The 26,054-nt window shown below is 41.2% G+C and overlaps 1 protein-coding gene across 1 annotated transcript in view; it reads left to right on the top strand.

Moving 5' to 3' along the window:
• Positions 1-9,045: 9,045 nt before the first annotated feature.
• The window catches only part of IGSF10 (immunoglobulin superfamily member 10), a 32,811-nt gene continuing 15,802 nt past the window's right edge, over positions 9,046-26,054 (top strand). The window contains exons 1-3 of the mRNA XM_004379185.1: positions 9,046-9,239; positions 10,803-10,932; positions 21,971-22,361. Coding sequence (XP_004379242.1) covers positions 9,046-9,239; positions 10,803-10,932; positions 21,971-22,361 — 715 coding nt within the window. The remainder of the gene's footprint in view (positions 9,240-10,802; positions 10,933-21,970; positions 22,362-26,054) is intronic.

Consider the following 26,054-nt stretch of genomic DNA (forward strand, 5'->3'; position numbering starts at 1 on the left):
TACAGCCAGAATGCTCCTTAGAAGCAAGGATGGTGAGACTTTGTCTCACATACTTTGGACATGTTATCAGGAGGGATCACTCCCTAGAGAAGGACATCATGCTTGGTAAAGTAGAGGGTCAGCAAAAAATAGGAAGAGCCTCTATGAGATGGATTTACACAGTGGCTGCAACAATGGGCTTAAGCATAAGAAAATTGTGAGGATGGTGCAGGACGAGGCAGTGTTTAGTTCTGTTGTACATCGGGTCGCTATGAGTCAGAACCAACTAGATGGCACCTAACAACAACAACATACATAAAGAATATAAAATAGGAGAATGTTCACAATATATGGTTACGTAATAAAATCAGTAGACATGACAATATATAATATGATTCCACTTTTATAAAAATAGATAAACTGAAAAGGAGAAAGAAAAGTCACCAAATTATTAACCCTGTTTATGTCTTTGAGATTATGGGTGATTTTCATTTTCTTTTTATATATTTATATTTTTCAGCACTTCAACAATGACCAGGTATTAATTTTATAAACCAAAGTAGCAATAAATATATGCCTACCTACAGACATGGCCGTGTAGGTGTGCATTCTTGTATCACAAGTGGGATGAAGGTAATGATGGGTCATCTAGCTAGTTGCTTCATTAGATTATTAATTCCTCAAAGCAAAGACTGGGCCTCCTCATAATGTAACTCTTTCTGTAGAGTGCCTGGTATGGGAATAGGAATGTCACTGAGGCTGGTAATGATGGCATTGAAGAGGATACAAATTACACTGGATATTTACAGGTAAATGGGCCTATTTGTAGACCGTGAACCCACACCATAGGCGTGTTTTCCATATCCCCAGTGGTGTTAGGAAGTGACATATTTATGAGCTACATTTTTGGAGTTCTCAGATCCCAGTAAAAACTCTTGGTCTTAACAAGGAAAGCTCTGTTGTATGTTTCTACTACAGTCGACGACAGAACACCTTTCATGTTTAACCACTGTGCTGGTTGATGAACTGCTCTGTGTATGTGTCCATGAGATTGGTTGGTAACTTCTTGAACTATATTGTTATCTGTTAAGTAGAGAATTTAGTTTTAAATATTGAGCAGTCAGTTCTGATTTTGATTCAGATTTAACCTATAACAGAGTAGAAATAAACTTAATTAAAATACATTTTTAAAAAAACTTTCTGTTTCCACACTAACCGGAAAGAAAAACTGGTTTGAAATACGTGTCAGAGTCACTCAAAGTTTCCGACCATTTTTTTCATTAAGACTTGGGATAGATAAATCTTCCCAGCTGATGGACTACCAACACCTGGCTTTCCTTCTAGTACTGTATTTACTTCCTGTACAGGAAAGAATAGTGATCTTTGTGAACTCTCAGTTGAAGCAACTAGGAGTTCTTTAACCTGGACTATCTGATGTGGATAAGTCCAGCTGCTGTACATTGTCAGACACGACTTTCCTAACTTACATAAGGTATAGCCAAAAAATCAGGCGTATCAAACATTAAACAATATTTTCCTGAGAGTTTAGGTGTTAGGAGGTTTTAAGGGATTAAAATTCCTCTTCTTGAATATTTGATGAGTCTTACTCTTGAAACTTCAATTTATTTTAATACACTGTTGTTGTTAGGTGCCACAGATGTACTGAATCAGACTCTGTATTTTAACAAGATACCCATGTATAATAAATGTATAATAAATTTTGAGAACCACTGCTCCACTAGTGATTCTCAGAACTGGTCCCTAACCAGCATTAGCATCGCCTGGGTACTCATTAGAAATGCAAATTCTCAGCAGGTATCTGAACCGGTTCAAGACTCTATTTACAACTACATTCAGTGGCTTAATTTACCAATGAAGCATAAAAGGAAAACTTTCCATGAGTTATGATGCATATGAAAACAAATCCTAAAAATCCAAGACACCCCACCCTAAAGAAACTCCTTTACTTATTCTTTCTGGACTTAATTATGTAGCATACTGGAGAGTGTAGCTATATATACATATATGTTGCTGTCGTGAGGTGCAGTTGAGTCACTTATGATTCATAGCGACCCCACATGACAGAGTAGAATTGCCCCACAAGGTTTTCTTGGCTGTCATCTTTACAGAAGCAGATTGCTAGGTCTTTCTCCCATGGAGCCACTGGGTGAGTTCAAACAACCAGCCTTTCAGTTAGCAGTCGAGAGCTTAACTGATTGCGCCACCAGAGCTCCTTATATGTATATATGTATGTAGATAGATACTAATTCTGAATCCAGTTCAGAAGTATGCAAAGCTTTCATGAAATAATGGGGCATTATTACTTTCCCAACCATCAGAGAGACTGATGGAGAGAATCACTTTTGCCCATGAAGAATGGGCAAGCTTCTAATAAAATATAGGATTAAGCCAAAGACACAAACTGAGATAGAAAAGAGGAGTACAGGGGAAAGATAAGAAAGGAAACAGCACTGCTGTTAGCTTTAAAAATAAATTTTTAAGGCATCACCTGACAATGATATAATCTTCTAGACCTTATATGTCCAAAATTCCAACCACATGTGTCAAGACAACAAAAGTATGCTTCTCTAAAACTCAATACCCTAGAATGTATCAGCGGTGTGGAATGCTTCATGCTTGGCCCATAGCCTAGCCAGACACTGTGTATGTTCCATCCATAATTTTGGTTTTGGATTCCTTCGCTCTTCTTCCCAAGTGGCTGACCTCAGAAATCACATTGCGTTGTTTCTCCTCTGAAATCAACTTCGCAGGTGGATACTGAGGATGACTATAGTGCACTGGGACCCTCCCCATGTGCTTCCACCTCCAGCTTACACCCTGCTTGCTCTTAGAAAATGCTCATGAAGTTCCACCTACATTGTACCACCACCTCTTTGCACATAGGACATTTGCCTTTGGACATCCTCTGAGACTTTGTCTCAAAGAGACAGGAGGGATTCCTAGATGTCTTAGCTATATCTCCTACCCATGCTTGATAAATCTTGGTGAATTCTACAAATCTCTACCAATGATAACTTTTGATACAGGACCTGTAACAAAAGCAACATGTAGCATTTACAGTGACCATAGTGTTACTGTAAAGTCAGCAGGACCATCTTCCAGACATCTGTTTCTAAACTCTTGACAACTATGGCTACTTGGTCCTTATGGTGCTGCCTCCGCCTTTGTCTGTTCTCAGGTCTGCATCTACACGGGGCGCCGTCACTTACCCTACTGGGCTGTAACTTCTGAAAAGGACTGGCCACGTTTTTAGGTCTCTTTCACTGCTGATGGAGACACTAAATGGATGACTTGGCTGCTTAATCGATCAATTAATACGAAAATTGTAGGGCGGGGAGTTAGTACTGATTGTGCCTGATTTACAGATGTGTAGTGGTTTGGGTGTTTATCTGTTGACATGCACATAAGTGAGTTTTCAAATCCATCGGTTGCTGGGATTGTTAGGTGAAATATGATCTGTAAATGCTTGGGGTTGGTTTGTTGCTGTTAATGCTCTGATTTGGGAGTGGGATGTGTGGCATGACTGATGCGTTAGGGATGAGGAATAAGATGCAATGTAAATACCAGAAAGGGGGACAAGGAACAGCCACGGCATAGAGATAAGGGGAGATGTATTTCCCAGGGGTGATATAGAGGGTGAAGAAGATATATATTTACTGCCATGTTTACTAGAAAAAATATACCTAGCACATTATACCTGTGAATTTACCGATGTTATTGTTTAGGGAAAGACTTAGTAAAAGGGAGAGGCAGGTGGGGCTGGTGATTTAAAGAAAAATGAGGAGTCCCTGAGTGGCACAAAGCACGTGACTATTAACCAAAAGGCTGGCAACTGAACCCACCCAGAGGTGCCTTGGAAGAAAGACCTGATGGTCTGCTTCTAAAAGGTCACACCTTGAAAACTCTATGTAGCACATTTCTATTCTGACACGCGTAGGGTCTCCATGAGTCCGAATCAACTCAGTGGCAACTGGTTAAATTATAAACCCAAACCCGTTGCTGTCAAGTCGATTCCAACTAATAGCAACCCTATAGGCAGGGTAGAACTGCCCCCTAGGGTTTCCAATAAGCTGCTGGTAGTTTCCAACTGTCCACTGTTTGGTTAGCAGCTGTAGCTCACCGTAGCTCCAGTTAAACTGTAGTGAGAGGCTATTAAAATGTCCAACTATAGTGTAGATGGATAACCACAGTCAGGAAACTTGGATTTGAGATTTGGGTGACCCAGAGTCCCTATGCCCAGCCGTGAGACCTTGGCAGATCACACACTTAGCCTCAGCCTCTTTCACGATAATATCAAGTTATTATAGCCGAATTTCACATATTTTTTATAAACATTAGATGAAGACACACTCAGACATGAAAGTGATTTGTCAACCATAAGAACCTATAGGAACAAATTGAATTATTAAGTGTGGCTGAAAGGGAGAAAGGACGTGCCAGTAATCCTTGCTATGCTGATATGCTTACAAATTACGCAGTAGTGTTGCTGTAAGCAGAAGCAAGAGAGGAGCCGAAGAGCGTGGGCTTTACTGTTTTAAAATTAATTTAGTTTTGTATTCTGGCTCTGAGTCATTAAACACTCTCTATTCCTTAACTAAAAAAAGAGTATAAATTTTAGTACCTCTATCACAGAATATTCGTGAGACTTAGCAACGCAGGCAGTCCCCGAGTTACAAATGAGATCCGTTCCTAACTGTGTCTTTCAGTTGTTAAGTTGAATTTGTAGGTAAGTCAAAACAGGTGCATATGGTTCTCATTTAGCCTGACTTTAGTGCAAAAAAAGGCTCGAAAGCCTTTTCAGTGATTTAAAAGCTGCATGTGCAGCAAGTAAAGGTGATTGTGATGAAGAATTTGTTGTGAGTAGGGGTTGGTTTAATCATTTCAAAGTGAAGGCAAATTTACACAACATTAAAGGGCAAGTATGAGGTGTTCGGAAACCCTGGTGGCCTAATGGTTAAGTGCTACAGCTGCCTAAGCATAAAGGTCGGCAGTTCGAATCCACCAGCTGCTCCTTGGAAACCCTGTGGAGCAATTCTACCCTGTCGTATAGGGTTGTTACGAGTTGGAATTGACTTGATGGCTACGGGTTTGGTTTTGGTTTTTTGAGGTGTTTGTAACTCGGACATTTGCAATCCGAGGACTGCCTGTATATATAAAGCCTTTAACACACACAAGGAGCCCTGGTAGCTCAGTGGTTATGCACTTGGCTGCTAACCAAAAGGTTGGAGGCTCAAACCCACTGGCCGCTCTACGGCAGAAAGATGTGGCAGTCAGCTTCTGTAAAGATTTACAGCCTTGGAAAGCCTACGGGGCAGTTCTACTCTGTCTTATAGGGTCGCTATGAGTTAGAATCAACTTGACGGCAATGGGGTTTTTGGGTTGTTTTTGACACACACATGCTCTAAACATAAAAGCAATTATTGACATGATTGTTATATAGGCAAAGCTGAATTAGAAGTAGTCCCAACATGCCTTTCAAATTTCTAATCTGGCAGATTAAGTAAAAAGTAGGAAATAGGTGGAGAACTCTAAGACACAGCAGTTGTAGAAATTCCTCTCATAAGAAGTCTTAAAATAAGCAAAAAATGCCTACACGAGTTCTCTTTGAAATTGGTAGCAAGAAAACGACCCTGGGCAACCATCTTGGGAACAGAGAGTATAACATGGCAACAGAATCAATTCTCTGGTTCATCCTCGCTGAGGGTTTGAACGTCCAGACCTTGGTTGGAAACTGACTAAAGAAGACAAAACCATGAGTTTGACACCAGGGAGCTTGGGAGCAAGACAAACTGTGGATGCCAAAACCCCACAAATAGGCTATCTTTCCAAACCAAGCGTCCAAGTTTGGACATCAAGTACGAAACTTTACCTTCAAGAACCATGTCAGCTCCACAGGGATAAAGACCGTGTTCATATCACACATGACTCTAAAGTTACTTCTAACTCCGAGTCCCTGATTACCTTGGTAACTCACTTACTTGTTACTAACTATAAATCACTGGAATGCTTAGCCACTGGTTATGGGACCTTCCCAATGTTGGGCTGCGTGGGGCAGCCACAGCTCTGTGGTTAAACGTCCCAGCTGTAGAGCCAGACAGCCTGGGTTTGAATTAATTTGGCTTCTCTACTTACTTAGCTACATGACCTGAGGCGAGTGCAACAAGTCATTTTTGCTGCATTAATTCAGTGTTAATGAGTCAAAATATTGGGCGCCCTGCCTAAAATTGCGGTAACCATGAAATATCGTCCGAGTGGCTAGAGGTGCTTCGCGAACAGCTCTGCCTCTGGACCGTGAGGGTAGACATGAGGGAGGGGAACGCAATCTAAGCAGAAATACTGGTATTTAAACCTGGAGGGGTTTCTCTAATTGCGCCAAAGAGAACCTTCAAACTGCAGGTATCGTAACTCATCATCGGTAACAGTCCTAACGCTGAACTTTGGGGAGCCATAGCATCGAAGGTACCTCGTGGTGCTTATGAAGGTTCCAAAACAAACCCTTAAACCGAAAGCCCACCTGTCGCCAGGTAGAGGAGGCCAACAAGGAAATGAACCTGCCGCCACCGAAACTGCTTTGCCCACCTAGTCCAGGCGTCCCTGCGGAGACCCCTGGGAATTAGGAAACGAGGCTGAAGAATAGGCGCCCGCGCGTGCCCACGCTAAAATAAAAGGGCGCTCAGTGGTCGTTTATTATCCGTGTACAGTGGGCCGAGTCCCCCAGACACAGAAGTCAACGTCACCCGGCCACCGCCCCGCCTTCCATGCCTGGGCTCTGCCGCGGTGCTGCCCGGCCACCCAGCCTGGAGGGCGCTGGGACGCGGCGGGCGGCACGAGCCCATTGGTCAGCAGGGCGCAGAGGTGAGCGGCTCGGCCAATCCTGTCCTGGGAAGAGGACGGGCCGGGAGGCCGGGCGGCTCGGGCGGCGTGGGAATGAAGCGAGTCCCGCTGCAGAGCCCGTCCCGGCGAGCAGGGTGCGAGGGCTGAGCGCTCGTGCAGGCGGAGAGGCGCGCGGGAGAGGAGAGTGCGGGCCGCACCAAAGCAAATACGGTAGTCCCTCCTTCGGTGACTCGTGCCAGGCAAAAGACACAGTAAGCCGACAGGAACTCAGTAAGCGGAGACCCTTATTGTGGACACCCTACTGCAGAGACTTGTCCCAAAAAAGACAATTTAAGGAGAAACTTTTTGGATGGGGGACAAAATAGAGTGATAGTTATATTTAAGCGACAACCTTAAGGACAGCTAAAGCACACTGTTGAGGGAGAACAGAAATTAGAAAGCCTCCACGTTGTCTTTCGTTTCTTTAACGACAACGTCAGTAATAAAGAACACTTCTTGATTACTTGGGCACGGGTTGGTCCTCTGAAGTTTTACAGGAGCCTCGACGTCTCTTTGAAGATTATTCCTCCTGAGCTTCAAGCCGAAAAGACTCAGCCACTTGCTCACTTGCGGAGCAGAGGACTTCTCCTCACTTAGGTTTGGCTACAATTTTCCATTTTCTGGGAAGATTTTCTGCCTCTGCTTACTTCAGAAGAGGATTCAGGAGCAGGAGGGAAGAGCTCAGGTATTGTCAATTCCTGTCTATTTTACAATATGCATTTTCCAGGTTTAAGGATTGTGTGACTCCACTATTGAAATGTTCTTTTATCCTTTTGATGCTCTTTAAATAACTCTCATGTGGGCTCACCCAGGACGTCTATTTTCTAGCTGAACAAAAATATTACTTTCATCCTGCTATTCCCTTCTGTGCTTATCTAGTAAGTGGAAATGCTGTTTCCAATTACAGAAAGCTTACTTAAAATTTCATTGTAGCCAAGTGGTTACAATGACATAGTGGCTGAGTGACTAATCCTGTGTTGAAATTTTAATTTGGGCTAAGTTTTCTAAGTAATAATTCTATTAGCTTTATATGAAGATGTGTGCAGCGTGGTATCTGTGTTATTTCTAGGGTAGCTTATAGCTAAACGGTGATCGCTGGTAGAATCCAAAAGAAATAATTCTATTCCAGGGGGCGTTGAGGTGGATAAATTACGGTCATTTTTTTCTGAAAAAAGTATCATAAAATTTTATTGCAACTGCGTGTTCTGAATTTCAGGAAAGGATTTTGTTTGGATCCCTGGGCTGCTCCCACATGTGGATAATAGATAGCATTTTTCTGACTAGCTGAGCGTGTTTCTTCCGTGGTCCTGCTTCCCTGTCCTGGGCGGAAGCTTGAGGAGAAAGAGACGGAGCAAAAGCAGACACATCATGCTTGCAAGGAGCAGTGTGGCCTCTTCGGGCAGGTCCAAGGCTCAAGCCCTCTCAGCCAGTCCGTTATTGCTGCTTGTGGTCATGATTTGGCAGTGAAGTGTCCAATGTGTCTTTTTTGGCAAAGATTCAAGGACACATTAGAAATAGATTTATTCACCCTTATATCAAATGTTTTTTAAGAATGCTTAATAAAATGGAAAACATATTACATGTTAAATGATAAAAAGGTGTTTCAGAATTATTATCATATATACATCATATAAACACAAAAAAAAAGGCTGGAAGGAATACAGCAAAATGTCAATGGTTATATCTGAGTGGTGGGATCATGAATAATTTTTATTTTCTTTTTTTCTACTTATTTGCAGTTTCCGGATTTTCTACAGTGCGCATGTATTGCTTTTATAATCAGTTTTTTAAAAGTTGGTCTGAAAGAACTAATGTAAGAACAAGAAACTAACCCTTATGTGTTTCAGTTGTCACAGTATCTTCATTACGGTCTCCAGCCTCCCTTTCTAATGAATCCCTAAGTAATAGGGATTGCTGCTTTTCATTAGGAGGTGAGAAGCTGCGAAGACATCTTCACAACAGTAAATATTCCACTGATCGCCAAACTCAGTGTGAGGCTAGCACACACTACGGTGGTGTTAAGAGTAAGCTTTACCACAGAAGTTGTGAATGAAACTGGTCACTTATAATCCATAAGTTCAGTTTCCCAGATTCCCAGGGGGCTGTGTGTGATGGTGCTGGGACCTATGTTCGATCAATGTTTGTAACTTCAAGATGTGATGCTGTTTCAGGATGAAGCTGAAAGGAAGAAGAATCACCTGCTGGCTGGTCTCCTTCACTGCCATCTGCCTGGTGGCCGCCCCTGGTGGCAGAGCCTGTCCTCGCCGCTGTGCCTGCTACTTTCCTACAGAGGTGCACTGCACGTTTCGGTACCTGACCTCCATCCCAGACGGCATCCCGCCCCATGTGGAACGCATCAATTTAGGGTGCGTGGGGCCATGTCTTTTCTTTTCTCAAAGAGAGACTGATCACACTGGTGACTTGTCCCCAAAACACTTGTAGCTCTGGGCGATTAACCACCGTTGTTTTAACAGTATTTCTCTTCTGAAATGAGAATCTTAAGTGTGTAGGAGCGGTCAGAACATCTTTTCCTGGTAAATTTTTAGCAGGAGGAAGTTCTTCTAGAACCTGAAGGCACTCTTAGTAAATTGGTATGCCCACGACTGTAGAAAGACTTCATTCTGGTTACATTTTTGCAGGAAAATAATACAGCCCCTGTTAACAACCAGAGTTAAGATAGATCCGTGAGAGATGACAGGGCAACTGGAAGTGTCCTCTGGTGTATAAAAGGCACACGTGAAGCGTCTGCTCACTCCTTTCTAAAGGCCCTTCGGCTTCTTTCAGTACAAACTTATTTAAAATGCTTTTTAAAATGCATCCCTAATTTAGACATTAATCTCTTGTCCTCTAAATTATCTGTCAAAAGGTGGCTATGTTTTAAAGGCTCATAAAAAATATGTATGTGTGTGAACACATGTAGTCAGACTTGACATCATTTATTTGACAATTATTGAGCACCTACTATTGCTAAGCCTCATGGCTGGTGCTGAAGATACAACCAAACAAGAAACATTCTTCACTTCTCAAAGCTGTAGTTGAAGGGAAGACAAAAATATACAATCAATGCAATTTAATAAAAACTGTAATAGAGCACACAAAGTGCCTTGGGAACAATCACTAATAATAATATCAAAAACCCAAACCAAACCCTTTGCCATCGAGGGGATTCAGACTCATAGCAACCCTGTAGGACAGAGTAGAACTGCCCCATTGAGTTTCCAAGGAGTGGCTGGTAGATCTGAACTGCCAACCTTTTGGTTAGCAGCCGAGCTCTTAACCACTGCACCACCAACATTGGCATTGGGCTAAGCACTGTACATGTCTTCATTCATTTCGTCCTCCTGACCCCTTTGGAGCAGGTTCTATTATTATCTGCATTTCATACATCAGGAAACTGGGCACAGAAGGTTACTGATCTTACCAAGGGCTGCACAATTACTAAGTGGCTGAGCGTGTAATCCTATCCAAGCTACTTGGCTTCAGAGTCTAAGTTTCTTAACCAGTGCTTTATAATGATGAATTCCACCTCGGAGAAGGAGGGGGAAGAAAACACAAAAGGATGCGCTTGGTCTTAATAGTGTTCACAAAGAGAGAGAGATGAGGTCATAGGCATTCCAACCTGAAGAAACAATATACACATAAAATGAAGGGAAGAAAAAAATATGAAATGAAAATGAGAAGGAATGTGGCATGCTCCAGGAATGTGAATGGGGTGATTGTAGCTGAGGCCGCAAGGACTGGGTAGTAGGTCGACCTTCTGTGGCATCTGATGAATTTCAATCGTATTTCACGCATAGAGAGATGGATTATCTCCTTAGAGCACAGGTAAAACGAGACGTGGTTGTGTGTGTGTGTGTGTCTGTGTGCTTGGACATTTGAACTTTAGTTGACAGGCTAACCTTATGCCTAGAATGACATTTTTATTTCAGGTACAACAGCTTGGGCAGATTGACAGAAACAGATTTTTCTGGCCTGAACAAGTTGGAGTTACTAATGCTGCATAGCAATGGCATTCACACAATTCCTGATAAGACCTTCTCGGATCTGCAGGCCTTGCAGGTGAGACCTGGGTGGCGGCAGGGTTTAAAGAGGTGAGGTGGGACCTATAGGATGTACCTCCAAAAGCTGCCCATTCCCATGGAATCTAAAGGTAAACTACCAGAAAATTAGAGGTAGACATTAAGGGAAGACTTCAAAGAACTGATTTTTTTTTTTTAATGCAATAGTATGTGGAAATTAGAATAATAGGAAAATCCTGAGGGACATGTTTTTCATAGCTATTGCTAATAGAAAAAAATTCAATTCCCAGCGATTACTAAACCTCTAAAATGTAATATTTGAAAGCAACTAATAGTCATATTCACCTGGGAATCAATGGTGGTTTCTAAAATAAATTAATTTCTTAGACCAAAGTTAGCTTTCAATAAATCAATATGCTTTACACTTGAAAAAAATTTTCCATTTATTTACTTATCTGTTTCCTGTCTTGTTCAAAATTAATAATAAAAAAGGTTACAGAGACTTACTAGAATGCATCAAATTTTGCAAGAATTCTCACACAAGTAGGAGAGAAAGTAAAAGGTAAAAGAAGTGTAGCAATAGGAATAAAAGAAATACAAAAATATATACATTGAGACCTTTATGTCTCCTATGGGTAGGACTTGAAGCTTCCTAAACACTAACTCTAAGGGGGAAATAGGGCCAGTTACACAATTCATCCACCACTTGTCTCTCAGTTTGTTGTACTGTGTGATGCTGGAAGCTATGCCACTAGTATTCCAAATACCAGTAGGGTCACCCATGGTCACTGTCATCACTGGGAGGGTGTGGGGGTATGGACCACACCCCCGACACTGTCAGAGTGGGTGACACCAAAATGACCTCAGGGTCCACGGCAGCAGCGGCAGGCCAGTGCCACAGGGGGAGGGGCCGCCAGTCACCCCCCCCCCGCCCCCAGTCACCCACCACTGGGCGGAGAGGAGGGTCTCCACTTTGGCTAATGGGAGAGGGGAGGAGTTGTGAGGAGTCATGGGGGGAATGGGGTTGGGAGGGGCAGGGCCATGTGGCACAGTGCTCAGCCCTGCATGGAGGCAGGCAGGGCCGGGCTGCTCCACTTATGGGGGGGAGATTCATCAGCTGGCCCCCCACCCCGGGCCAGTGGAGGGAGTGACACCATGAGTTACCACACTGGGTGACACCAACCCTAGAGTTGCCACTGCCCATGGTAGATAGGTTTCAGTGGAACTTCCAGACTAAGACAGACTAGGAAGAGGACCTGGTGATCTACTTCTGAAAAAACTGGCCAGTGAAAACCTTATGAATAGCAGTGGAACATTGTGTGATATAGTGCCAAACGATTGGAAAGCACTCCAAATATGACTGGGGAAGTGCTACCACCTCAAAGTAAACTCGACCTTAATGATGTGGATGGAGTAAAGCTTTCAAGACCTTCATTTGCTTATGTAGCACAACTCAAAATGACAAGAAACAGCTGCAAACATCCATTAGTAATCAGAATGTGGAATGTATAAAGTATGAATCAAGAAAAATCAAGAAAAATGAAATGGAACAGTTGAAGTGCTACATCCTAGGCATTCGTGGGCTGAAATGGATTGATATTGGCCATTTTGAATCAGCAGTCACATGGTTTACTATGCCAGGAATGACAAATTGAAGAGGAATGGCGTCACATTCATCATCAAAAAGAACACTTCAAGATTTACCCTAAAGTACAACGCTATCAGTGATAGGATAATATCCATACACCTAAAAGGAAGATCAGTTAATACGACTATTATTCAAATTTATGCACCACCCACTAATGCCAAAGATGAAGACATTGAAGTTTTTACCAGCGTCTGTAGTCTGAAATTGACGAAACATGCATTCAGGATACATTGATAATTACTGGTGATTGGGATGCAAAAACTGGAAACAAAGTAGAGGATTGGTAGTTGGAAAATATGGTGTTGGTGATAGAAACAACGCTGGAGATCACGTTAAAATTTTTCAAGACCAACAACATATTCATTGGAAATACCTTTTTTCAACAACATAAACGAAGGCTATACATGTGGACCTTTCCAGATGGAATACACAGGAAACAAATCAACTACATCCGTAGAAAGAGATGATGGAGAAGCTCACTATTATCAGTCAGAACAAGGCCAGGGGCTGGCTGAAGAACAGAGCATCAATTGCTCATATGCAAGTTCAAGTTGAAGCTGAAGAAAATTAAAAACAAGTCCATGAGAGCCAAATTACAACCTTGAATATTTCCCACCTGAATTTAGAGACCAGTTCAAGAATAGATCTGACACACTGAGCACAGGATGACCGAAGACCAGATGAATTGTGAGATGACATCAAGGACATCAATATGAAGAAAGCAGAAGGTAATTAAAAAGACAGGAAAGAGAGATCTGCCTAAGGTGGCAACTTAGTCATACCCACTATAGTGTTCCCCTACAACAAAGACTCCAGAAACCAAGTGAAATAGATATAGATGACAACCTTGGAACTCTGAACATCAAACAAAAGGATGAAGAAGTAGACCAAACATCAAGTGGAAGGAGAGACTGAATGAAAACAGCAGATAAGGATGTTTATGAATCATAGGCACCCTGCCAGCAACCCAGCACAGTGTGGCCATCTTGAGACAAAGCCAAGCAGTGTTCCAAGGTGAGGAGCATAGGAAGGCAACTTCACGGAATTCCCAATAGGAGACAGAGATACTGTGTAGACAAACCCGGAGTGAAGCAAGGTGAGCAGGACATGACATGATGTAAGGAGGGAAACTGCAAGAAGGCAGGTGAGAGCTCCAGGGATCCTGGTGACCACAGAGCAGAGAGGGAGCCAGGAACTAGGGACAGGACTAATAACCAGCGGGCGTGCCTGACCATTTGGAGAGGAAATGCCCACAGAATAGTGGAACCACATAGTAATATCTGGAAGTCCTCCACCCAGCCAGACTCCAGGTAGCCACCCTCCTCAGATTTAATTAGGCCAAGCCTGGGTCACCACCTACAGCCTATAGGGAGTGACCCAGCACTCACACCCAATGACTGGAGAAGTGCACTCCCCTTCCCCTCATGTGCCCGGTGACCAGCTCCCACGCTGCACGATCGCATTGTGCACTCCTGTGCCCCGCTCGCCTGGCGACCAGCACTATGCACTCCATGCCACGCGACTGGCAGCGTAAGATCCTGAGCCACCCTACCCTGCCTGCCCTACGACCGGTGGCATGTGCTCCCCCACCCCACCTGCCTGGTGACTGGCAGCACATGCTCCAATGCCACCTGCCTGGCAACTGGTGGTGCATTCTCTCCCACCCCACCTGCCCAGTGACTGCCGGCGAGCACTCACCATGCCCACAACCTGGCGACTGGCAGGAGTGCTCCCCATGCCCCCGCCCGTAATGTGACAGGCAGGCACATCACCTTACCAGCAACTGCCTGGAACATCCTGACAAACAGGAGACTCTAGTGTCCTCATCCAATGACTGCCTGGCTGCAACATCACATACCACACCCAAACATGCTCTGAGACCCTTTGATCCCCCACCACCTACTGAGATGCCAATTCGTGCATGCACAGAGATCCTATCCCAACCATTTGGGTAGTACTACTTCCCAGTGGCTATGGAGACATCCTGCCCAGCTTTCCAGAGGATGCACTGTTAGCACCAACCTGGAAGGACCACATGGTCCCATGAGTGTTGTGGAAGAACCTTGACCACCCAACACTTACCATCCCACATCAGGGAAAGGACTTGCTCTCACACCTCCACTCAATCCTTTAAGGGAAGACATACAAACCTAATGACAGAGGATTCACACATGGGGATGATCCACCATACTCACTATTGAGAGGAAATCACACCCAGCTAACTAACACCACCAAAGTCATACATGGACAGTACCACAAAAGCAACAACAAATAAAATAATACAAAGGAAGGAAGACATTCTAAAGAGAAAGAGAAGAAACAAAGCTCCTGATATATCAAAACAAAATTAGGACAAAAGCAAACATACAGTAATGAAAAAAAATACATAAATAAAATAACACCTTAATGCCTCAGAGATAGCAGACAATAACAAATCATATGACGAAAAGGATAAGAGGAAGAACTGATAATAGAACTACCTGATAAGGAATTCAAAAGACTTATCTTTAGGCTCCTCAAAGAGATCAAGGAAAACACAGAAAAAAACCTAGAAGAATTCTGGAAAACAATACGAGAAACTGAGTAGACAAGGAGAAACGATACAAAAACAGCTAGAAATTCAGAAGTGTAACAATAAAATATCAGACATAGATAACTCAATGGAAGGACACGGAAGTAGAACTGAATCAATGGAAGAAAGAATTAACAAAATCGAGGACAAAACCCTTGATACTAATTTGCTTGAGGAACCATCAGAAAAAAGACCGAAGAAAATGAATAAAGCCTAAGAGTTATGTGGGACACCATCAAGAGGAACAATTTATGCATAATAGGAATTCCAGAAGAGGAGGAAGAAAAAGTACAGAGAGAATTTTTGAAGATATATTGGCAGAAAACTTACCAACTATCATGAAAAATGAGAAGGTTTCCATCCAAAAGGCTCAACAAACTCCATATAGAATAGACCCCAAAAGAAATTTACCAAGAGATATCATAATCAAACTTTCGAAAACTAAAGACAAAGAATTTTGAGACAAGCTTGTGAAAAGTGAAATATCACTTACAAAGAGGCATCAATAAGTCTGAATACCAATTTCTTGTCAGAAACCATGCAGGCAAGGAGGCAACAGGATGACATCTACACAATCCTGAAAGAAAAGAATTGCCAACCAAGAATCATATATCCAGCAAAATTGTCTTTCAAAAGTGAGGGAGAAACTGGGACACTCCCAGATAAGCAGAAATTAAAGGAATCCTTAATTAAATTTAGGGAATCCTTTGGACAGAGAACCAGTGACATCAGAAAGCAACCTCAGATAAAGACACATGACAGCATCACCCAGACACCAACCCAGATAAAGACTTCATGAAAGTAAAATAAAGCTGCAAAACTGATTACAGGGAATCAGAGGTGTTAAGCTGTAAATGATGACAACTTCAAAGTAAAAGGGGGAAGAAATGGTGTAGTTACAGAACTTCCATATGGAGAGGAAGTAAAGGTGATTTCAAGATATAACAAACTGTTTTAAACATAGAAGGATAAAGGTAAACTTCAGGGTAACCACAAGAAAATTAAGAAATCTACTTACGAAAATAAAGAAAGAAAAATCTAAAAGACCCAGTATACACAAAAACAACAACAACAAATGATAGGAAAATAAAATCCATATACAAAAAGAACTCAGCGCACAAAATTAAGAGGAACAAAGAAACCGTTTACATCACAAAAAAGTATAACAAAATGGTAGCAGTGACTTCATACCTATCGATAATCGCGCTGAATGTAAATGGATTAAATCCACCAGTCAAGAGGTAGAGAGTTGCAGAATGGATAAAAAAAAAACATGTATATGTTGCCTACAAGAGACACACCTTAGACACAAAGACATAATAGGTTAATAACAAAGGATGGAAAAAATATATCAAGCAAACAGTAACCAAAAGAGAGAATGAGTGGCAATAATCATTTCTGATAAATAGACTTTAAGTCAAAATCCATTATAAGAGACAAAGAAGGGCATTATATAATGACTAAAGGGTCAATTCACCAAGAAGACATAATAATAGTAAATATTTATGCACCCAATGGCAGAGCTCCAAAATACATAAAACAAACTAACAGAATTGAAAAGAGAACTACACAGTTCTACATTAATAGTAGGAGACTTTAATACACCACTTTTGATGATGGACAGAACAACTAGAAAGAAAATCAACAAAAATACAAATGATCTAAATAATACAATCAACCAACTCGATCTCATAGACAGGTACGGAACACATCACCCAAGAGCAGCAAAATACACATTGTTCTCCAGTGCACATGAAGTATTTTCCAGAATAGACCATATTTTAGGCTACAAAACAAGCCTAAATGAATTTAAAAACACTGAAATAATACAAAGCATCTTCTCTGATCATAACGTTATAAAACTAGAAATCAGCAACAAGGAACAAGGAAAAGAAATAAAATACATGGAAACTAAATACTGCCTAACTTAAAAACTATTGGGTCATACAATAAATCAAATGTGAAATTAAAAAATACTTAGAATCAAATGAGAATGAAAACAAAACATACCAAAACCTTTGGGACACAGCAAAAGCAGTTCTCAGAGGTAAATTTAGCAATAAATGTATACATCCAAAAAGAAGAAAGGTCCAAAAGCAATAACCTGACAACTTGAACAAACAGAAAAGGAAGAGCAAAAAAGGTCCATAGTTACCAGAAGAAAGGACATGACAAAGATCGGAGCAGAAATAAATAAAATAGAAAACAGACAAACAATAGAAAGAATCAAAAAGACTAGAAGTTGGTTCTTTGAGAGGATCAATAAAACTGACAAACCACTGACCAAAGTGACAAAGGAAAAAAATTAGAACATGCAAATAACCAAAATAAGAAATGAAATGGGTGAAAGGGTGACATTACAATAGAACCAACTGACATAAAGAAGATCATAAAAGACTATTATGAAAAATTGTATTCCAGCAAATGTGAAAACCTAGACGAAATGGACAAATTTCTAGAAACACATTGCCTACCTAGACTGATAGAAATAGAGGTAGAAAATCTGAACAGACCCATAACAAAAGAAGTTGAAGATGACATTAAAAACAAAAACAAAACCTCTCAACAAAATAGAAAGTCGTGGCCAAGACTGTTCTGACTAGGGACACAATAGAAGGTCCCAGATAGAATGGGTGGAAAATGTAGAACAAATACAAATTCCTAAAAGAGGCCAGACTTATTGACTGATAGAGATTAGAAGAACCCCTGAGACTGTTGCCCTAAGCTACCCTTTGAACTTGGAACTGAAGCTACTCCTGGAGGTCACCTTTCAGCCAAATAATAAATTGGCTTATAAAACAAACAATATTAACTGTGAGTAATGTGCTCCCTTAAACAATCAACTATCAGAGATCAAATGGTCAACATTTACCCAAAAGCAAAGATGAAAAGACAAAGAGAGGAAGGGAAGCTAAATTAATGAAAACAGAGCAAACAGAATGGAAATAATGAGAATGTTGACACATTGTGAAAATTGTAACCAATGTCATGAAACAATTTGTATTAAAATTGTTAAATGGGAACCTAATTTTCTGTGTAAACTGTCACCTAAAACACAATAAAATATTTTTTTAAAAATAAATAAATAAAGACAGGAAAGAAAGAAAAGACCATAATGGATGTCAGAAGAAACTCTGAAACTTGCTCCTGAACATAGAGTAGCTAAAGTGAACAGAAAAAACATGAAGTAAAAGAGCTGAACAGAAGATTTCAAAGGGAGCTTGAGAAGACAAAGTAAAATATTATAATAAAATGTGCAAAGACCTGGAGTTAGAAAACCAAAAGGGAAGAACACGCTCAGCATTTCTCAAGCTGAAAGAACTGAAGAAAAAAATTCAAGCTTCTAGTTGCAATATTGAATGATTCTTTGGGCAAAAGCATCAAAAGAAGATGGAAGGAATACACAGTCACTGCACCAAAAAGAATTCGGCAACATTCAGCTATTTCAGGAGGAAGCACATGCTCAAGAACTGATGATACTGAAGGAAAAAGTCCAAGCTGCACTGAAGGCACTGTTGGAAAACAAGGCTCCAGGAATTGATGGAATACCAACTGAGATGTTTCAACGAAGGAGGCAACACTGGAAGTGCTCACTCGTCCATGCCAAGTAATTTGGAAGACAGCTACCTGGCCAACCAACTGGAGGAGATCCATATTTCTGCCCATTCCAAAGAAAGATGATCCAACAGAATGTGGAAATTATCAAGCAATATCATTAATATCACAAGCAAGTAAAATTTTATTGAAGATAATTCAGAAACAGCTGCAGTAGTATATCAGAAATTCAAGCTGAATTCAGAAGAGGACATGGAACGAGGGATATCACTGCTGATATCAGATGGATCCTGGCTGAAAACAGAGAATACAAGAAAGATGTTTATCTGTGTTTTATTGACTACGAAAAGGCATTCGATTTTGGGGATCAGAACAAATTATGGATAACATTGCGAAGAATGGGAATTCCAGAGCACTAAATTGTGCTCATGAGGAACCTGTACATAGATCAAGAGGCAGTCATTTGAACAGAACAAGGGGATACTGCGTGGTTCAAAATCGGAAAGGTGTGTATCATGCTTGTATCCTTTCACCATACTTATTCAATCTGAATGCTGAGCAAATCCAAGAAGCTGGACTATGTGAGGAAGAATACAGCATAAGGATTGGAGGAAGACTAATTAACAACCTGCATTATACATATGACACAACTTTGCTTGCCGACAGTGAAGAGGACTTGAAGCACTTACTGATGAAGATCAAAGACCACAGCCTTCAGTATGGAATACATCTCATCATAAAGAAAACAAAAATCCTCACAACTGGACCAATAAGCAATATCATGGTAAATGGAGAAAATATTGAAGTTGTCAAGGATTTCGTTTTACTTGCATCCACAGTCAACACCTATGGAAGCAGCAGTCAAAAAAATCAAATGACCCATTGCCCTGGGCAAATCTGCTGCAAAAAAAAACCTCTTTCAAGTACTAAAAAGCAAAGATGTCACTTTGAGGACTAAGGTGCACTTGACCTAAATCATGGTATTTTCAGTCACCTTATATGTATGCAAAACCTGGACAATGAATAAGGAAGACCAAAGAAGAATTAATGCATTTGAATTATGGTGTTGGCAAAGAATTTTGAATATACCGTGGACTGCCAGAAAAATGAACAAATCTGTCTGGGAAGAAGTACAGCCAGAATGCTCCTTAGAAGTGAGGATGCCAAGACTTTGTCTTATGTATTTTGGCCATGTTATCAGGAGGGACCAGTCCCTGGAGAAGGACATCATACGTGGTAAAATAGAGGGTCAGTGAAAAAGAGGAAGATACTCAACAGGATGGATGAACACAGTGGCTGCAACAATGTGCTCAAACATAGCAACGATTGTGAGGATGGCACAGTGTTTTGTTCTGTTGTACATAGATAGGGTTGCTATGAGTCGGAACCTACTCGATGGCATCTAACAACAGCAGAACTCATGACATATGTTAAATATAAAAGGTCTCTGAGTGGTGCAAATGGTATGCCCTTGACTACTAACCTAAACATTGGTAGTTCAAATTCACCTCGAGGCATGGCAGAAGAAAGGCCTGGTGTTCTGCTTCCATAAAGACCATAGCCAAGAAAATTCTACGGAGCAGCTCTACTCTATTATAATACATGGGGTCACCGTGAGTAATCAACTCAATTGGCAATGGGTTTGTGTTTTTTTGGTATTAAAAAAAATTTTTTTTACAGCACAATCATGTCTAATTTTAAATCAGAAATGAATGTCTCCCAAAGCTCCTCATAAAAAGATACAGCATAATAAAAAAAACTAAGTCAATAATATCCTTATAAAAGATGCATTGCCAGTGTTGAATCAGCTTTGTAAAGGAGGTTTTACCTGGGGCAGGAAGCAATAGAATTCACTCTAGGTATCTGATTCTGTTGATTCCACTTAATGAGGCTCTATTTGGAATAAATGGATCACATATCATTTATGGAATTTTCCACACTTGTTTAGTCTCCTGATTAGATTTTCAACAGATATTGAAAAACACTGGGTTTGAAACTAAACTCCCAGGTATCATTTGAGGCAAACTTCTTCCATGTTGCCCATTTAACTCTTCTGTACTTATTAGGGAACTTGGCACTCCACAAAAGCGTTCTCAACATCGACGGCAGCTTAGCTCTAATCAGAACAATATGATGAGAAATCACTGTTTTAACTAGCTTTGCTTTTTTGGAGAAAGGATGTATGTTGGGTCAGTAACTGGGGAGGGACTGGAGAATACACAAGCATTATTTAAATACTTAGAAGTTATTATTTTAATCTCGATTCACAATCAATCAAAATCACATTACTTATAACAGCCGAAAAGTAGAAACAGTTCAAATGTAGGTCACTGATGAATGGATGAACAAAATGTGTTCTATCTACATAATGGAATATTATTTGGCAATAAAAAGGAAAGACATACAGATACCTGTTGCAACAGAAATAGATCTTGAAAATATTATGTTGAGTGAAATAATCCAGGTACAAAAGGCCACATATTGTATAATACCATTTACATGAAATATCTAGAATAGGCAGAATAGGTAGATGAGTGGCTGCCGAGGGCTAGCAGGGCAGGAGATGACTGTTAATTGGTATGGGCTTTTATTTTGGAATGATGACAGTTCTCTAAAGTACTTAGTAGTGATAGTTGCACTACAAAGTGCATATAATAAAAACCACTGAATTGTATACTTTAAAGGGCAAGTTTTATGGCATGTGAATGATATCTCAATAAAGCTTTTATAAATGCGAAACAATAAAATCAATATGCATTCTTTTTTATGAACAGACTTGAGAAGTCTTAAATGTACTTGAAAAATTAGATACTTAAAAATATTTTTATTATGGAAATTTTCAACCACCTACAAAAGTAGAGAGAATGGTTTAATGGACCTGAATGTATCCATCACCCAGCTTCAATAGTTATCAACACATGACAGATCTTGTCTCATCTGCACCCTACCCACCACGTTTTACTCTACTGGATTGTTTTGAAATAAATCCACAGTATCATAATGTTTCACCTGTATGTACTTCCACATACGTCTCAAAGTAAAGAAACCTTTTCAAAGTCAGCACAATACCATTATTATATCTTAAAAATTTAGCAATTCCTTAATATCATCAAATGTTCATGAGTGTTCTAATTTCCCTAACAACAGTCTTGTGTTTAATTTGCAACTGATTTGTTTGCATGGATCCAAACAAGGTACACACATTGTATTGGGCTGTCTCAATATATGTTTTATTGTTGATACACTTTCCCTTTTGTGAAAATTCTTCTGACAACATAAATGTGTGCTTCTTTTCCTTCTTAGGTCTTAAAAATGAGCTATAACAAAGTCCGAAAACTTCAGAAAGATACTTTTTATGGCCTCAGGAGCTTGACGCGGTTGCATATGGACCACAACAATATTGAGTTTATAAACCCAGAGGTTTTTTATGGACTCACCTTTCTCCGACTGGTGCATTTGGAAGGAAATCAGCTGACTAAGCTCCATCCAGATACATTTGTCTCTCTTCGCTACCTCCAGATATTTAAAACATCTTTCATTAAGTACTTGTACTTGTCTGACAACTTCCTGACCTCCCTCCCTCAAGAGATGGTCTCCTATATGCCCAGTCTGGAAAGCCTTTATCTTCATGGAAACCCATGGACCTGTGATTGCCATTTACAATGGTTGTCTGACTGGATACAGGAGAAGCCAGGTATCTGTGCTGTTTATTTCTTTGTCTTAACAAAAGTGAAGGAGCCCTGGGGGTGCAGTGGTTAAGAGCTTAGCTGCTAACCAAAAGGTCAGCAGTTCAAATCCACCAGCCGCTCCTTGGCGACCCTATGGTTCTACTCTGTCCTATAGGGTTGCTATGAGTCGGAATCAACTTGACAGCAAGGGGTTAGGTTTAGGTTAATGAAATTGAGGAGATCTACCTGGAGGTGTTTATCAGTAAGTGGAGAGGCCAAGGTAATTTAGCTGGAGAGGAAAATCAAGTCTATATAATAATTCAGTAATAATGAATGCTCTTTATTCATTAATGAGATAGTCATTCAATGTTTTGGGTCAACTATTCGGTCATATATCCTGGCTCTTGGCAAAACTGGGAAATAAGAAATGTGTATGTTGCTCTTCACTGAATCACCATGAGCAATGAAAACTTTCCCTCTTCTCATCCCCTTTCAGCCGTTCAGCCAGTACAGAATATCAATACGTATTGTTTCCTGTAGCTGTATCCCAGATCTTGTGCTAGAGGTGGGAATACCAAGAGCACCAACTCTGCTGTAATCAAGCACTCAGTGGGGTTACAGATAAGCAAACAGACATGAAGAGTGTGAAATGTGCTCTGACGGGGAAAGCGGAAGTGCCAGGAATAGCGCAAGAGCCATTCAGCCAACAGACACTCAATGTAAACCTACAATGTGCCAGGGGCCTGTAGAACCTGGGAATCCAAAAACGAACAAAACAGATGAAGATGCCTGCTTTTGTAGAGCTTACATTCTTATGAGGGAAATGGGTGGCTGGTGGATTTGAACTGCTGACCTTTTGATTAGCAGCTGAGCTCTTAACCAGTGTGCCACCAGGGCTCCTCCTCTGCATAGGTCTAGACTGTAACATTTGCTGAAGTTAAGAATGCTGAGTAGCCAGATCTCTGTGACGTCACCTGTGAAGTACAACCGAGAGTTTGGATCGTTGGTCAGAGGGACTTTCTTCAGTGTTTGAGAGGAATTGTGTTGGGACAATGGTGTGACCCTGTCCGGCCACTCTAGCAAATGAGATCTTCTGAGAAGTACTATGAGGGCAATGGTGGTTTAGCGCTAGAATTCTCACCTTCTGTGCTGGAGAACTAGGTTTGATTCCTGGCCAATGCATCTCATGCACAGCCACCACGTGTCTGTTAGTGAAGGCTTGTGTTGCTATGATGCTGAACAGGTTTTAGCAGAGCTTCCAGACTAAGGCAGACTAGGAAGAAAGGCATGGTGATCTACTTCTGAAGATCAGCCAGTGAAAACCCTACGGATCACAATTGTCAGATCCCCAACCAATTGTGGGGGTGGCATCAGGCTGGGCAAGAGTTCAGTTCCATTGTGCATGGTGTTGCCATGAGTTGGAGGCCGACTTGCTGGCAGCTAACAATAACAACGAGCACTACACTTCTCTTAAATGTTGTGTCCATTGCATGATATGGGAGCTACAACATGAATAGCATGAAAATCCCAGGATGCATTTTATGTAAGCTAAAACTCTATACCTCTTAGTACGTATCTTGGTGACCAGGATTTTAAATAGGCTTATAGGAGCAATATTTTAGAAATGACCAGATATGTGATATCCGAATACCTGGAAGATAAGGCTTCTATGATTTGGAAGGATTTAGGCTGGTCCCAGTGCATAAGACTTGTATGTTTATGACTTTACCAGAATGCCAGACCTTTAGTGGGATGCCCCATTGCTTGGGGACCACCGTTCTCCGCTCCTCATCAAACCTGGCCCTCCTCCAGGAAGCCTGCCTCAGTCAACGGCACCATCAATCATCTCATTACCAAAGTCATAAAGCTTCCTTGACTCGCCCTCTCAGTTACTCTCCATATTCGACTACACCTTACCTCCTGCTGGTTGTTTCTATCTGCTGCTTTATCTCCCGCATCTGTTTCTCTCCATTCCTCTTGCTCCTAACCTAGACCAGGTCAGGCCATCCTGGCTGAAACGTAGCAACAGCATCCTGACTTCTACATCTCCTGTGTCCCAGTGGCATCACTAGGGTTGGTGTCACCCAGTGTGGTTACTCATGGTGTCACCCTTGCATGCTATTTACCATAATGTTGGTGCTAAACCACCAGAAAGCTTGACAAAATCAGCGACTATGAAATACCGCCAAGCAATGAAAACAACAGCGCGTGCTTGGAGCGTGTACAGATGAAACCATGTGATTCGAAGCGTCGTTGTAATTCGGTAATAATGACAGCTCTGTCCAGAGTGCATGAGAAGGTTCAAAAAGTAAATTAGCATAGAGTTTCAGCCTTGTAGGTATATTGATCCATGTAAGCTGGGCTTATGAGAATTGTTTTTGTTGTACCTACAGGGATATTTTTATAGAAAATAACAAATTTCTGCTAAAACAGTGCACAAAAATTTTATAAACAGTCACTTTGGTGTCACGCCCTCTGACAGTGTCACCCGATGTGGACCACACCCCCCTGCACCCCTCTAGTGACACCACTGCTATGTCCATCTTGTTCTTCACTCTAATTTTTCTCCATTCTGTGTCCAGAGTGGTCTATCTCAAATGCAAATCTGACCAGCCCATTCCTTTTTAAAACCTTTGAGTGACGTCCACCCACCAGGAGGATAAAATAACCCAAGCTCTGCTATGTGGTACCTAAGGGTCTTCACAAGCTGCGCCTTGATTACTTTACCTCGCCTCCTTCCCTTCCCTGGAATCCCTTGTTCACACCTCTGGGTCTTAACATATGAAGCCCGTCTGCTGTAATCCCTATGCTCCCCTTAATCCTGCTTATTCACATTCAAAAGTAACCCCAGTGAGGTACAGGACATAGTATCACGGACTCAGTAATCAGACAGGCTGGGCTCTGCCACATGTAGTCTGTGTCGACTTGGGTTTGAAACCCCTTGTCGTCGGTTTCCTTGTCTGTAAAGAGGGGAAATGGTACTTACTGCAGCAGGTTGTTCTGAGGTGAGAGAATGGGTACCCACCAGTCACGTAATCGGCCTTCCACAGAACCAGCTGAGCTGCGTAATTCAATTATGATTTTTCCTGGATTTAACAAAACACAAAAGCAAAACAAAATAAAATAAAAAAGACACCAGTCCCTCTCTTCCAGTCCTGCCTTTCAGAATTTTAACCAGGAATTTTCTCCTCCTAGAAGATTTTCATGCTCTCTGTCCCCAGAGTCTGAGCTGGGCACCTGTCCTTGTGATTCCCTTAATTACAGAGCTTGTAATTGCCTGTCTCACTCATGAAATCGTAAATTCCGCGGGAATTCAGATGGTGTCACGGAGCTCGGCACAGAGCAGGCTCAAAGGGATTGGAAGAATGAATGAGTGAATGAAGCACTGTAGCGGTGCAAACTCGAGGAATTCCTGATTTCCATTTTTTTTTTCTTATTTTACAGTAACTGTACATTTTTATTGTATCAATTTTTTTATTTTTTCCTATACAAAAATTTATACATACATTGTTATGTGACTCTAATTGCTTTCCCCATACTGTGACAGCACACTCCTCCTTTCCGCCCCTGATTCCCCATGTCCATTCAACCAGCTCCTAACCCTTCTCACCTCTGGACAGAAGCTGCCCGTTTAGTCTCTTGTATCTACTTGAGCAATATTGTATCAACTTTGTTTTGTTTGTTTCACTCACCTGGGCTGATCACCAAAAAAGAAAATC

The sequence above is a fragment of the Trichechus manatus genome, unplaced genomic scaffold (assembly GCF_000243295.1).
Source record: "Trichechus manatus latirostris isolate Lorelei unplaced genomic scaffold, TriManLat1.0 scaffold00062, whole genome shotgun sequence".
Lineage (NCBI taxonomy): Eukaryota > Metazoa > Chordata > Mammalia > Sirenia > Trichechidae > Trichechus > Trichechus manatus.